Source organism: Archocentrus centrarchus, chromosome 1 (assembly GCF_007364275.1).
Source record: "Archocentrus centrarchus isolate MPI-CPG fArcCen1 chromosome 1, fArcCen1, whole genome shotgun sequence".
Classification (NCBI taxonomy): Eukaryota; Metazoa; Chordata; class Actinopteri; order Cichliformes; family Cichlidae; genus Archocentrus; species Archocentrus centrarchus.
Genome location: NC_044346.1, coordinates 29,909,266 through 29,924,500, shown reverse-complemented (window position 1 = coordinate 29,924,500; position 15,235 = coordinate 29,909,266). Strand labels below are relative to the sequence as shown.

At 36.1% G+C, this 15,235-nt stretch overlaps 1 protein-coding gene across 3 annotated transcripts; it reads left to right on the top strand.

Annotated features, from left to right (window-relative positions):
• The first annotated feature begins 10,493 nt into the window (after positions 1-10,493).
• Positions 10,494-15,235, top strand: LOC115786486 (uncharacterized). Of its 3 annotated transcripts, none has more exons than XR_004020435.1 (6): positions 10,494-10,617; positions 11,393-11,701; positions 12,009-12,050; positions 12,148-12,234; positions 12,444-14,153; positions 14,524-15,235. XR_004020435.1 is itself a non-coding variant. In XM_030738652.1 (5 exons), the coding sequence occupies exons 1-5, from the start codon at positions 10,578-10,580 to the stop codon at positions 12,740-12,742; spliced, it is 798 nt and encodes a 265-aa protein (XP_030594512.1). In that variant the 5' UTR covers positions 10,494-10,577; the 3' UTR covers positions 12,743-14,176. The 3 variants fall into 3 exon arrangements, 1 of the variants encoding a protein (XP_030594512.1); XR_004020434.1 differs by having other exon boundaries at positions 12,148-12,255; XM_030738652.1 differs by lacking the exon at positions 14,524-15,235 and having other exon boundaries at positions 12,148-12,255; positions 12,444-14,176.

Sequence of the window (15,235 nt, the reverse complement as noted above, 5' to 3'; positions counted from 1 at the left end):
GAGTTTGTATTAAGAGTTATCTGTAATCTTCACTTAGCAAGTTGCAATAAAGAGGTGGATCTGTATTTGCAATACATATATACATGTATCTGTATTTTGAGGTTGTTGCTTATCTGGAAGTATTTTGTGGGTGTGTAATTTCAGCACCTTTTCAAAAAGGTCTCGCCACAGTGGAGAAAAAAGTTGTATTTTGGTGACTCCTAGTGGTTATATATTTAATGACATGGTGGCAGACACCACTGTCCACTGATATAGCTAGCTACATATGAACCTTCTGTACATTACTGCAAAACTGAATCATATTTTTGTAATATAACGTCAAACTCACAAACTCACAATGAAGCAAACAAAAAACGTTTCAACATTGCTTAGTTGATTTTATAAAAAAATATAGTTGCTTCTTGAATTTACATCTGACATAAAAAAGAGAAAGTAAAAGATTTCAGATTGGAAACAAGACAGGAGGCAGTTTAAAAGAGATGAAGCAGAGAGTGAAAGGACAAAGGATCTCAGTGTTTAATGCTTTCTGTAAATAATAGTTTCATGCACCTTAAATGTTCTAATGTGTGCTCTTAGCAAACTTTTTGTTGTTTCAGGAGTCTTGTTGATAATGGCTGTGAACATGCAACTACGTAAAAAGAATACTTAATAAAGGATTTATACAAGCTAAAGAGAAGGTTGTTATTTTTTTTTGTCCACTAGAGAATAGCAAGCTCTGTTAATGGCAAATAGGTTCTCAAACAGCCACCAAATTTTATTCCAGTATCAGTTTGTTTCTACCATTTCCTATGGAACAAAAAAAGTCTCTTTAGCTGCTAAACGCTACAGTAGGTTTACCATTTGCAGAATGTGTGTGCTATTTTGTGCTGAAGAGTCAGCATACAATTAGTTTATTTAAAAAAAAAGAAAAGAAAGAAAGCTTCCTGTTGTGGTTTAAATTTGGTGTGGACAGGTTTTTACATGAAAGAGGAAGAGTTTTAACACATGAACGTGGAAGCACCTGATTTAACACAGGGACATTCTTTGGTCCAGGTTCTCGTCTTATAAAGTGGCTGAGGAGAGAACCTGACTCTGTGGACTGAAGGTAAATTGGGAGTAATGGGAAAAATCTTGGGCTCACGGAGAACAACTATAGCTGTTATTATTACTATACTACAAATCCAAGGTGAGTTTTATATGATTTTGACTTTAAAACCTAATGTTATTCTGATTTTTTACAAAAAAATAACTGTATGTAACACCAATGCTTACTGGCAGCTCTGATCAGCACCAAAACCACAGCTCTTACCACTGCGGAAGGTGAGAGTTTTGTCTTCAGATGTGAATATCCAAGTGGCTGGCGGAACAATCCAAAGTACCTCTGCCGTGCTGATGAGTGCTCCAATAACCTGATAATGACAGACAAACATGACCAGTGGGACAGGAAAGAACGCTTCTCCATCTATGACAACACCTCAGGAAGCTTCTTCATTGTTAGAGTGGATAAACTCTATTCAAATGACAGCGGGACATACTGGTGCGGGGTGGATGTCAGCTTCCGACCTGATTTTATCAGTACCATAGAACTGAATGTTTCCCAAGGTACAGTATGTCTATACACAGCACAGGCCACAGCTGACTAAATATGGTCTTCAGTTATGCATATTTGCACTTCTCAGAATAAAATATATTTTCTGATTAGTGGGAACTGTCTTATAGGACAACCTCAACTAAGGTTAAATAAGTCAGTAAGTTAGAGAAGTTAACTAAGTTTAAAAGATAGGAGCTGTGTGTTTTGTCTTATGGATTAACATACTTAGCAGGAGTAAAATCTTTATTAGGGGCATTCTGTTTGTGATCCCGAGAATAATAAGTCATACATACCATACATATGTAATACTACTTTCCCCCTTACATGTTCTGCTTTTGTGAAGTTTCTGTTTCAGCTGTACAGTGGGGTCCAAAAGTCTGAGACTTTTTAAAAACTTTCATTTAAAATATTTTCATGTAAACTTGGAAATATGCACAAATTTAGAGGGTTTAGAAACATTTAAAACACACATTTGTAAACTAATGGGCTTTAATTAACTGACCTAAAACAAATTGGTATTACTGATTTTGTTAATACTTTGTTATAAAAGGTCAGATTTAGTTGTTTCCCTTTCATTTAAGCAGCATTCAGACATTATTCAGGTGTATTCAAGCTATTTTTTCCCGGTTATAAACATTAGAGTAGTTTAACTTTCATTGTGGAACTAGTCAGAACTAGACAAAAGTTTCAAAAGTCAACGTCAAAGCAGAAGGGGCTTTCCTAGCAAATTGTGGCCAGACTGGATGTTTTTATAGCCGCAGCAGTAATCTCAATGGAGTAACAGTCTCTAAATTACTTCTCAGGAAGTGAACAAGGCCAAATGATTTGGGTGAAGTACCAGTGTTTCACAGTGGATGGCTGGAAAGGAGGTCATGCTGAAAATTTGAGATTTCTGGCCTGACAGAAGTCAGAATTTAAGGAGACAAAAAAAAAAGGGAAGAGAGTGATCCAGCAGTGTATGAAACCTACAGCAAAACATGCTGGTTTTAAGTTATTTTAGGGTTGAACACGTGCACAGAATCAATATCACTTTGAGCAAGGAGAAGTAGCACTTCAGTTTTATGAGAAATTTTCCATCCCTTGGTATGCATGTTTGTAAAGATTCACACTGCAGCAAGATAAGGAGTAATAAAGACCTAAAACAAAACAGTGTTTGCTTTGTACAGATTTATGAAGAGCATGCCAGTTAAAGAAAACTAAAGGGGCAAACCAAAGTACTCTAACATATATTTATTATTTCAGAGACTCATTTCATGGAGCAGAAGTGTTTTTACTGATGTTGTCAAAGTTTTGGATCCCTCTGTGTATATTTTCATTTTATTTGTGTATTTATAAACTCCTCTTTTTGTATTTGCATTTTCAAGTAAAAGTAATACCAGCCTATCCAATGGAACATGCAACAGAAAGTAAGTGGTGTGTGTGTGTGTGTGTGTGTGTGTGTGTGTGTGTGTGTGTGTGTGTGTGTGTGTGTGTGTGTGTGTGTGTGTGTGTGTGTGTGTGTGTGTGTGTGTGTGTGTTTTCATCTGGTTTATATTCAGATTCATTTGTGTGCAATATCCACAATATTAACCTCAGTTGTTACCTCCTGAAGGGCTCCACCTACCGCTGGTCCTGACTGCGATTATGTGTGTGGCAGCACTCCTGTTTGTGTGTCTATTCACATTATGTCTTCTACTGGTTGTGAAACATAGAAGATCAGTCCCACCACAGAATAAAGAGGTATGTCCACCACAGAAGCTTTTAGACATGCTAGCAGCATTGCAATAGCAGTCTTCATTTTGCAGTTTCTCAGCAATAATCAGTAACATTTGGGATGTTCAGGAAACCTAAAAATAAATTGCAATAACAGATCAAAATGGAAAGAAGATGACAATGATTAATCATGAAGGCAGACTCAACAGGTCATAACCTTACTCTGAAAACCACACCCACAGAGAGAAAAAAGTAATACCACGTATGCAATTAAAATGCCCAAAAAAAATCTTTACCTGGCAAAAGTTTTTACTATATCAGAGGATTATTAGATTAGATTAGATTAGATTAGATTAGATTAGATTAGATTAGATTAGATTAGATTAGATTAGATTAGATTCGATTAGATTAAACTTTATTAATACCTTGGGAAGATTCCGTCAGGGAAATTGACGAGCATTTGTTAGAAAGCAAATATAAGCTGTGTGTTAGCTAAAATGCCTACAAACACAGTAACATTACTTGTGGGTACCACAAGTTATGCTTTAACCAGCATAACAAAAAATATACAGTAGTAGCCTAAAAGTGACTTAATGCTTCCTATACACATATGCATAGTGAGTGTGAGGATCCCACAGTTTTCCTTTTTTCTTTGTTACATTGTAGTGGTGGGTCAGCTGAAGTTGGTTTCCGATTGCAGCTTCCGATTCGGGAAATGGCTAAAGGGCCATTCCACTTAATGTTTCGCTACCTTCAGCATCTTTGATCTGCTCTAGTTAAAAATCTACAACACCTACACACTTCAAACCTGGATTAGATTATTCTGCACTAATAGCAGAGTATTTAAAACCAAGTGTGTGATTTGTGAAACCTTGATCTGATTTGTGAAACTTCAATAAATGGCCATTTCAGCACTTTTTTTCCCATCTGGATCACACTAGAACTGCCCCAGCTCCAAAACTACAACACCTACACACTTCAAACCTGGACTAGATTATTCTGGACTAAGAGCAGAGTATTTAAAACCAAGTGTGTGATTTGTGAAACCTTGATCTGATTTGTGAAACTTCAATAAAGGCACATTTCAGCACTTTTTATGCATCTGTATCACACTAGAACTGCCCCAGCTCCAAATCTACAACACCTACACACTTCAAACCTGGATTGGATTATTCTAAACTGATAGTAGAATAATTTAAACCAAGTGTTTGATTTGTGAAACCTTTATCTGATTTGTGAAACTTCAATAAAGGGCGATTTCAGCACCTTTTTTGCATCTGGATCACACTAGAACTGCTCCAGCTCCAAAACTACAACACCTACACACTTCAAACCTGGATTAGATTATTCTGGACTAATAGCAGAGTATTTAAAACCAAGTGTGTGATTTGTGAAACCTTCATCTGATTTGTGAAACTTCAATAAAGTGCCATTTCAGCACCTTTTTTCCCATCTGGATCACACTAGAACTGCCCCAGCTCCAAAACTACAACACCTACACACTTCAAACCTGGACTAGATTATTCTATCGTACTGGCTAAATAATTAGAGCACAATGAAAAGAGCACAATGAAATTAGAGCAATTAGAGCACAATGAAAAGAAAAGTCAAAATAGGCAAGTGTGTGTTAGTGTGTGTTAGTATGACAAGTCATACTAACACATAAACAAGCCATAAACATGCCAAACTTCAAACTTGTAAACACTTTTATTTCAGAGCTTTTCTTTAATGATTTGATCGTCTCTCTATTTCTGCTCGTAGTTGCATGAGAAGCTCTCCTCTCTCACTGCAAAAAAGGCATTAAGTTATAAATCACTTGAATTCTTTTTCTGTTTCTTATACATGATTATTTTTAGATTGTCATATTGTCATTTTAATTCTCTTACCTCTCCTCCACTTGGCCATGTTCAATTTGTTCCACTGCCTCAGCCCTGGTTAGTGCTCTGGTGTTTTCCAGTGCATTTATGAATGCCTGCGTTACATCCAAAAATGTGATGGTAAAAACTGTTTTCTAAAAATACAAATATTTACTTTACATTCTAATAAAGGTTACAAAGGGTTTACGCTAACATGTTTCATTATTTCAGACCCTGCTTCACCTCACCTATTTCTACCTATCTTTGTTGTGACCAGTGGACTTTCAAACAGCAGATTTCTTTTGAAAAATGTTTTTGTTGCACTACTGGTCTTTTTTCATAAGTCAATGAGCATGAAGAACAGGTGCTAATGGCCTCATTATTTGACTCAGGTGTGTTAAAGCAGAGATACATTTAAAAGTTGCAGGACACCGGCCCTGGAGGCTGGAATTTGACCCCCCAACCTAAAGGAAGCCTTACCTTAAAAAAAGGTCAATTAAACCTAATAATACATACATTTCAATTGACAGTAGTAATCAAACAAGCCAGTAAAGTTCAGATTATGATTCACACTTGTTCCAAGCAGTTTCTTTATCTGAGGAAACCCAGCAGATAGCATCCAGTCATGGATGTGCAACATTCACTCTTTGTTCAGCATGGAGCCACAGTCGACAATGATTTGCATTTGTCTTTAACTTTGCAGCAAACCCTTATAGCAAGCAAGCATGTAGCGACAACAGAGAGCAAACACTTCTTTTAACCTGGAACAACCTTCCCATCGTCAGTGTGAACAGCCATCAACCATGACCAACTGGGGGTTTAAGCAGATAAACGACACTGAAAAAGAAGCACTTATGTAGGAGTACTTTCTGTGTTAAAGAAGAGCAAAAAGTTAATACCAGAAGAAAGAGATCATGAAGTTGTTGGAAGCATTATCCCAGTTGGTATCAGAGATAAAAAGAACACAAGACCAAATCTTGCTACACTGAAGATGAAAAAAATAGAGAAAACAGAAAGTTAAACGTGGAAATAACAGCAAAATAATGCAAATTTCAGAGAAGGAAGAGTTCAGTTGTCGTGTGGTCCAGATGGAAAAAAGTGCTGAAATGGCCCTTTATTGAAGTTTCACAAATCAAATCAAGGATTCACAAATCACACACTTGGTTTTAAATACTCTGCTCTTAGTCCAGAATAATCTAATCCAGGTTTGAAGTGTGTAGGTGTTGTAGTTTTGGAGCTGGAGCAGTTCTAGTGTGATCCAGATGGGAAAAAAAGTGCTGAAATGGCCCTTTATTGAAGTTTCACAAATCAGATAAAGGTTTCACAAATCACACACATGGTTTTAAATACTCTACTATTAGTTGAGAATAATATAATCCAGGTTTGAAATGTGTAGGTGTTGTAGTTTTGGAGCTGGGGCAGTTCTAATGTGATCCAGATGCAAAAAAGGTGCTGAAATCGCCCTTTATTGAAGTTTCACAAATCAGATAAAGGTTTCACAAATCAAACACTTGGTTTAAATTATTCTACTATCAGTTTAGAATAATCTAGTCCAGGTTTGAAGTGTGTAGGTGTTGTAGATTTGGAGCTGGGGCAGTTCTAGTGTGATACAGATGCATAAAAAGTGCTGAAATGTGCATTTATTGAAGTTTCACAAATCAGATCAAGGTTTCACAAATCACACACTTGGTTTTAAATACTCTACTATTAGTTGAGAATAATCTAGTCCAGGTTTGAAGTGTGTAGGTGTTGTAGATTTTTAACTAGAGCAGATTAAAGATGCTGAAGGTAGCGAAAAATTAAGTGGAATGGCCCTTTAGCCATTTCCCGAATCGGAAGCTGCAATCGGAAACCAACTTCAGCTTCGTGTCGGACGGTTGGTTGAGATGTTTTGCGACATCTGTGTGTCTACACTGAGCAGGAGGGGGGTGGGGAGGGGGTTATGGCCACACACGGCAAAGTGAGCACACGAAGGAGGGAGGAAGTCTCCGAAAATGTTCTCTCAGGAAATGAGCGTGAAAACTTTTCACTTTAAATAGGCAGACAGAGGGCACAGGAGCTCATGCAATGGTGCATAGACTGTGTATTAGTAGCACTGGGCCCCTCAGAGAGAATCTTCTCCAAAACAGGGCAGATCATAACAAAGGAGAAACATGAACCATTCCACAGAGCTGAGGCCCTTGATTTTTCTGAATGCCAGTCTTTCACCTGGAAGCTGCTTATTGAGTGATGTTTTGTTTTTTCACTGTACATAGTTGCAAATTTACTAATAATATAGACAATCTGAAATTGGACCTTTTTGTCTAATTGAGATGAGTCTTTGTTTTTGTAGCACTCTATTCCATGTTGAGTATATAAATAAAGCCATATTTAAAATAATCATTTGGTATATTGTACATTTTTACATTAGTAATTCATTTTAAACTTAATTTGCTAATAAATTAATTTAAGCTAAAAAAAATCTAAGGAACCATTTGGGAGCCAAAAGAGACGGTTCTTTTTATTGAGCTGAGCCAAAAGAACTGGCTCTCTAAAAGGAGCTGAAGTTCCCATCACTAATACATTGTATCAAAAGGCTTGGCTTTTTGGTTTGGCAGCTTTAAAAGCTGTTTGCAATGTTTGTTTTGTTTTTCCAGTTTTTTTGGTAGCAGAAGGAATTGATGGAGGCATGTTCATGAAATGCAGAACAATAAGCTCGTCGACCCTTTGGTGTGGGTGGAACTGAACTGTGTTCACATGCTGCAGGGATGATGCTTTTTTGTAGGCCAAATTTGAAGTTAGCATTGTGATGGGCTTCTTTTAGTTACTGCAGGAAATAAGCTCAGCAGGAAATAAAAATTTATGATTCTCAAAAAGGTTTGTCCAGCAAGATACCTTTCACAGATAAACGCTATTTTTTTTAATGATTTTTGAAGCATAGATGCACGCAGGAGAAGTAAATCACTAACATTAGATTTTAAAGAAACAACACCATGACCACGTAACTTCAGTGACACCACCACTGTGCTCCTGTCTTCCATGTGATGACACTGAATATTCCTGAATGTTTAGCCACTAATTACAAGCACCTTCTATAGGATCCATAACAGCTTTAAAATTCACAAGTGCAGAAATGACATAGTTCATGTTGTAGAGTAAAATATAAATATCTAACATTTTTGTTACCCACACACCTTGTTGCAGCCATCTAACCAAAAATCCATTCACAAAACCCACTGACTTGGAGAAGAGAGAAACAGAAGTGCTAGTTTAGTACCACAAACACAAAAGATAGAATCAAAGCTAGATGTAGCCTCTGCAATGTCACCCACAGGTTTTAGACTTCATATTTTAAAGGTTCAAAGTCAGTATTTTGCCTGTTTTTGTTTATTTTTTTGAGCCAGAAGTTACCATATTTGGATGAGAGGATGGACTGCTGAGTTATCAACTAACATGAGCAAGTTTGCAAACTATATGGGTGCAATGCAGCAACTGACACAATACATCATTATTATTAATGTTAAATAAAATACAAAAAAATAAATAAATTACTAGAATTTCACCCTCCAAAACTGAAGCACAGACTACTGTACCACAAGTAAGTCATATCTCTGAGAGTATTTCATTAAAACACTCCAAAAGACACCTATACCACAAACACACTGGGGAGATCCAATCCAGTGACTCCAGATCCTGAAGGTGAGGCCCAGCAGCCCCCAGCCACCTTCAGGTGTGTTGCAGCACCTGTCCAGATGAGGCTGTTAAAAACAAACAAACAAAAAAACCCACCAGCAACAAAAAAGGTTTATTGTACCATTTTATTGCTCTAAAGCAATAAAATGATTGTGAACCTACCCAGACATATTTCTCTAAGTTGAATATTATGACACTGGACTCTATGGGGCTTTACCTTTGGGGTCAGCTCCAGAGATTTCCCGTTGTTTAGTATTTATTTATTCAGTGCTCTATGCCTGCGTTAAAAGGACAAGTGTGGAAGATGAGGCTGCCCAACAACAATCTGAATACTCCATCTTCACCCTTACTTATCCAAACATGTAGGAGAACATATGGCAGCTGTCATTTGAATCTAAAAATGCAAAAGGACCTCTCTTGAGCCACTGGTGGATTTGCATATTCAGGTAGAATTTTTTTGAGAAGGCAAGGTCTGGAGAAGAGGATCATTCTAAGCTAATAAAAAACAATCATTTAGAATTAAAGATGATTATATACTGATGAAAGCCTAATTATGAATCCTATTTATGCTCACAGTTATGCAGTAGTCCCTTAATATCAAAGCACAGCCTCAGAAAACTGCAAGTGCTGTAATTTGCTGAAAATAGAACACTGTTTACTAAACAAACAAATAAAATATGATCTTCTGTCTGCACTTTATTCTTTTGTTCTTCTCACAGAATACATCTGACTATGAGACTATGATGCCACAGGTAAAAACTGAGCCCAAATGCTGCTGCGACTGTTCAGTCCCAGACTGCACTAAACCTTCAGCTTTACCACCACCACCACCACCTGACTTCTGCCCCAGCTTCTTATCAAAGCATCGGGAGTCTGCTCTCTCATTCGGACTTGGCGAATATGTTGATGTGGATACATTAGGGCACATCTCCCAGTACCAACATCTGGATCTCAGTCAGTTAGAGGGGCATGTCTATCACAATCTTCATGTAAACAGCAGTCTTAAACATGAACCTGTTAAAGAGGAGATTGATGTGAATATGAAAGTATAATTCTTGGCAAGTTACAACTTAAGTCTTGGTAGTATGTTTCCATCAGTTATCATGGCTTCTCACAAAAGTACTGGTGACATACAGTAGCTTGGTGAATGTGTAAATAATAGAAATCATGACCACAATTGTGACAGTATGATTCTGGTTTAATATACCAGATTTATCCTTTACTATGTTTGGATGAAAGAAAGAGTTCAGTAACTCAAGAGTTTTGGATCTTTTGCAAGTTCATAAAGTGTACATGTTTGCTTTTTTTCTCCTATTTGTAGAAAAAAATGTGACATTTTTACAATGGCACAATCAAAAGACACACACACACACACACACACACACACACACACACACACACACACACACACACACACACACACACACACACACACAAAATCTAGATGGATGATTTAACTAGTCTCGGTTTGCTTTACGATATATATTTGCCAAAATAAACCAAGTGGTTTATATTTGAAGTTTTTCTTGTAGTCATTGCCTGTTACCTCTTGACTGTTCATTATGAGAGAAGTCCATGGGAGCGACATGCTGATGGTCATGGTTTTGGGGACAGAATTAGCCAGAGGAAACTGATGAAAGACAGGAAGTGCAACCAGAAAGCAGAACCAGCAAAGAAAAGCAGACTTACTATTCATTTGGAGAGCATTACAGAAGGCATATGATTAAGAGAAAAGAAAAGAAAAGAAAAAGCCAGGGACAGTAACAAAAAGAAATCGTATTTGAAGCATGGAGGCGACTTTGATCTTTGTAATATTTCTTCTGGAAGGTAAGTCTACTGAGATGAATTCATTTTGTCCACAGTTAACTGACCATTTATGCAAAATAGTGCAATTTCATTGAGTAATATCTCATTTTCGTATTTAAACACACAAGTTCAGAAATTTTGTAATACAAAAAAAAATTGTCTTAATATAAATGCTGCAGATGTTTTATGGTAAAAGCTAATACTTAAAATGCTTTGTCTTTGCAACTTAAGTCTTCAAGTTAAAAAAAAAGTCTGTAAATTTATGATATATATTTTAATAGTCCAATTCATTAAAATCAATTTTCTCTCATAACTTAGACATACATATGGCCAGACTCTCAGCTATATTCATGTACATATTATAAAAGTTTCTTCAGGGGGATTTGTCCTCTCCCGATGCTTTGATAAGAAGCTGAGCCTGATAAAAAAAAAGAAAGACTGATAAAAATAAAAATCCCCTCTGTAAAAACCGTTGACTCCAATGTACCACCTCTATCCAGTTTTTTAGATTTGTGTATACAAATTACTGAATATTGCCACATTTGCACATGTAAACATAACATGTGTGGCACCATTTAAGGGGAAATAAACAGGTTTTTCAGTATAAGATTTATTGCCAAGAAGCACTGTTACAACCAAGAAATAATGAAAATTAGATTTGAAAAGTTCTGCTTTTAAGGAGCACAAAATATAGTATTTCTCAATGTTTGCAGTATAACTACTTCAACTCAACACTTCTAATCACAAATCAAAACAAGATCTGACATTTGTTGCTATGTGTGTGTGCTTTGTCTAGGATTATGGGAGACTAAAGCTGAGTCAGTAACAGGAAGTGCGGGCCAGACGATCACAATAACTTGCTCTCACAGTAACGCCTACTCCAATGTTAAATATTTCTGCAAAGATGAATGCACAGATAAAGACATCCTCATAAAAACCAGTGACAAAAATAAAGAGTCAAATAAGAAATACAGGATTAAAGATGAAGGAAACACATTCAGCGTCACCATCTCTGATCTGCAAGTGAGCGACTCAAGAACGTATTGGTGTGGAATTGAAAGAGTTGGTGTTGACACATATAATGAAGTAATCCTTGAGGTTTTAGGTGAGTTGATTCAGTGCTTTATGTATAGCTTTCATGATGTTATTTGTTCCAACTAAAAGCTTCCTTGTCACTGTAGCGTGATGGACATTTCACAACAGTGTCTCAAAAATGTGTCTTTCACAACACGGTTCAGTTCAGTTCAATTCAATTATATTTACACAGCTTCAAATCGCAACAAACAGCCACCTCAAGATGCTTTAGTGACAAAAGAAATGGATGCTAGCCCAGCAGTCAACATGATAGGACTCAGAGACAAAACAAAGAACAAAATTAACATGCTCCATTTTTTTTTGTCTTTTATGCACAGCCAACACAGATAATGCAGCTCATAAGGATGGTTATTTCTCCCGTAAGCAACTCACTATGTGTGTGTATGTGTGTGTACATTTGTCTGTGATAGATAAAGTTCCATGTGATATGTCATTACTGATTTATAACATTTTCAGAGACGCTGCTGTATACTGGCGTAACTCTCGGTGTGGTGGTGCTGGTGCTGGGCATGGCCCTTCTAATTTTCTTCAGACATCGAAACGGTAACATCAGCACATCATCTGGTATGAAACTGAAAGAATAGCTTCAAAATACTCATTTAACCACTGCAATTATTGTTGCTGGCTGATTATTTCAGTAATGTAGTAATACATAACTGGATATTTTCAGGAAGTTGAAGTAGGGTAAGGGTGAGGGTAGTTTGTTTTCACAGGAATGACTGACTGTCAGTTCATCATCATTTTTTTTACAGGAAATTACCATGACGCAGTGTATACACCATCCATTCAGAAAAAAGATGCACTCCATGACAAGGACGCCTTCCCATCCAAGAAAGATCAAGAAACAGACCGTGGAACTGACAGCTTCAGCACCAGTCAGAATCTGGATGCATCAGAGCCTCTGAAGCAATCCGACGATCTCTTTTACACAACTGTTAGCTTCAAAAATTCCACAGAGTGCAGCAGCATTAGACCTTATAGTGTGACAGCTATATACTCGTCCCCTAAACACGAATCAACAGCAGACTCAACCATCTATGACAACATCTGAAATCAGAGCTGATATCTCATGCAAAATACTTCTATGGGGACATTTCAGTTGTATTATATTTATATTTATATATATAGATAGATAGATATATTTATTTGTTATGAGTTAATTATTTTAAAAAATCTGATTCAACTTCAAATCAGACATACTGTATGCTGTGAAAATTATATATTATATAGATAACAAACATAGATTTTTATCTTATTCTCTTTTTGTAGTTTATATGTGTCTATTTATATAAGACAGAAACTGAGAAAGTGATATGAGCAAACAAAGAGGTCATGGGGGACGAGGTTTACTCTATGCCTCTAATGTAGCTTTGCTTTGATAAAGGTCCCTGGACAAAGATCAAACCCTTAGTTTGAATTCTTACTTGGTGGCCTAAAATCTCATGAAGTGAAACCAGAGTTTAAAAAAACTCTGGTTACGTGGAACATTCACCATCTGAGTTTACTGTTTTGAGCACTGAGCACAGCACATGCCTTTTTCAGATGATTTTAACACACATTTAAATTATTGTGTACTACAGAAAATAAAACATTTTTTGGAGCAGTAAATCTTGGTTAAATATATTCTCTCTGGGGAAAAAAAAACAGAAGTTAAAGTAGTTTCAAAAACAACCATAGAAGACTCTTTGTGAATATTTGTTTTTCACTTGAAGCTGATTGTTCAGTAGAAACAATTTTAGATGGTTTTTCAACGCGGCTGAGATCGGGTAAGGGAACTGGCCTCATCAGCCACCTCAAAGTCTTCTGTAAGTAAAAAAATTGTTTGATGAAAGGCAGAGTTACAGTATACACAACACACAGATGCTAAGTATGGCTCCAGAGCCTACCTGTAAATTCCTTTCATATCAAACTGTAATCTAGTGACTCGTGACCTCACCGTAAAAAAAACAAACTGTAATTCAACCGAGTTTTTTTTTTTATTATTTTAAAGAATTTTCCTCTTATTTTTAAATATGTGAAACATCAATGAAATTACAAAAAAAGACAGTTAATTAGCAGCCACTGTAAAATAATGTGAAATAAGACCTGTGAATATATATGTTTTTAAAAAGAAAATTTTAAATGGAAATTTTTTTCCCACAAAAAAGGACTGCAAAAATACAGTTACAAGTGTAACATAATTTTATAAATATGTCATGTTTATTTTAAACATAAAACTGTTAAATTCTAGTTTATTGCTGTAAATACATATCTAAAATATGTACACTGCGTGTTTGTTCATTAAATAACAGATATCCTGTGTCATTATGGAAGTTTTCATTACGAAAAAGGTGGGGAAAAAATTCTACAATCTCCATCCATCCATCCATCCATCCATCCATAGATCCATCCATCCATCCATCCATAGATCCATCCATCCATCCATCCATAGATCCATACATCCATACATACATCCAAAAAAAGTATGTAAATAAAGATTAATCTGTTGTTTGTTGTTACTGCATAAGACAGTTTTCAGTGGTCCTATAGTTTGTAAAGTTTAGTATGCCATTGTTTCAGTAACAAGGGAAGTTATTCTCATATTTTGATTTTTAAAAGCACAAGAGCAAATGTGTCTAAATTACATCTGTGTATAAATGACACTACATTAAATTTGACGTGGAGTCAAACAATATCTGTAAGACAAATGAAAATTTCAGCTAGTCTGCATCATTTTACAAATATTTTGTTCAGTTTCTGACAATTTCTGAGCATTTTCATCTGATACCTGAAAGTTATATATGAATATTAATTTGATTATTCACTTTTTTTTTTGTTTGTTTTTCTCCACAGCACAGCACCAACACTCTCACTCTCCATCGATCTCTGTCTCTCTCTCTCTCTCTTCTCCTTTATAGCACCCTTTTATTTGTGCAGTGGCAGAAAAAATATAGTAGTGAGAGTAAAATTGGTAAATCAGACAACACAAGTGACATGATGATTCATCGTGAAGGAATTTACCTTAATATTTTTTTAACTGTGGAAAACTATGCAAGGTTTCTGACCGACAATGACGACATCATTAAACAATCAGCAGCAGCTTAATAGCAGGTTCTGCTGTCTGGCTTTCTTAGGACTGAAATTTATTTTAAATGTTATGATGAAAGGTGGTGATTAGCAGCTGATTAGCTATTGTACTCTCACTCTTTCTCTTCTAATTTTCTGTCTCTGTTTCTCTCACTCTTTCTGCACAAAGAGATCCACGTCCATCGTTCTTCAACATCATGCAAATACGTCAAGTTATGTGGTAGAAAAACAGAGCTGCCACACTCTTATATGTGCAGAGGCAGACGTGTGGCAGTGAGAATATAACAGCTAGGTCAGAGTACACAGATGTCATTGTGACTGATCATGGGGCCTGTAATATTTATCTTATTATAATTTTAAATTAAAATAGAAACTATAAAATGTTTCTGACTGAAACAACAAGGATATCATTAAAAATCATAATTGGCAATTATAGTTATTTGAGTACTTCTGTTTTGATTTTATTGCTGCATTTATA

Excerpts from the sequence above, each read along its gene's own strand:
- LOC115786486 (XM_030738652.1), top strand. The coding sequence starts at position 10,578 with ATGGAGGCGACTTTGATCTTTGTAATATTTCTTCTGGAAG. Across the intron at positions 10,618-11,392 it reads TGTAATATTTCTTCTGGAAG|GATTATGGGAGACTAAAGCT; the intron begins GTAAGTCTACTG and ends TGCTTTGTCTAG. Across the intron at positions 12,051-12,147 it reads TAAGGATGGTTATTTCTCCC|AGACGCTGCTGTATACTGGC; the intron begins GTAAGCAACTCA and ends TAACATTTTCAG.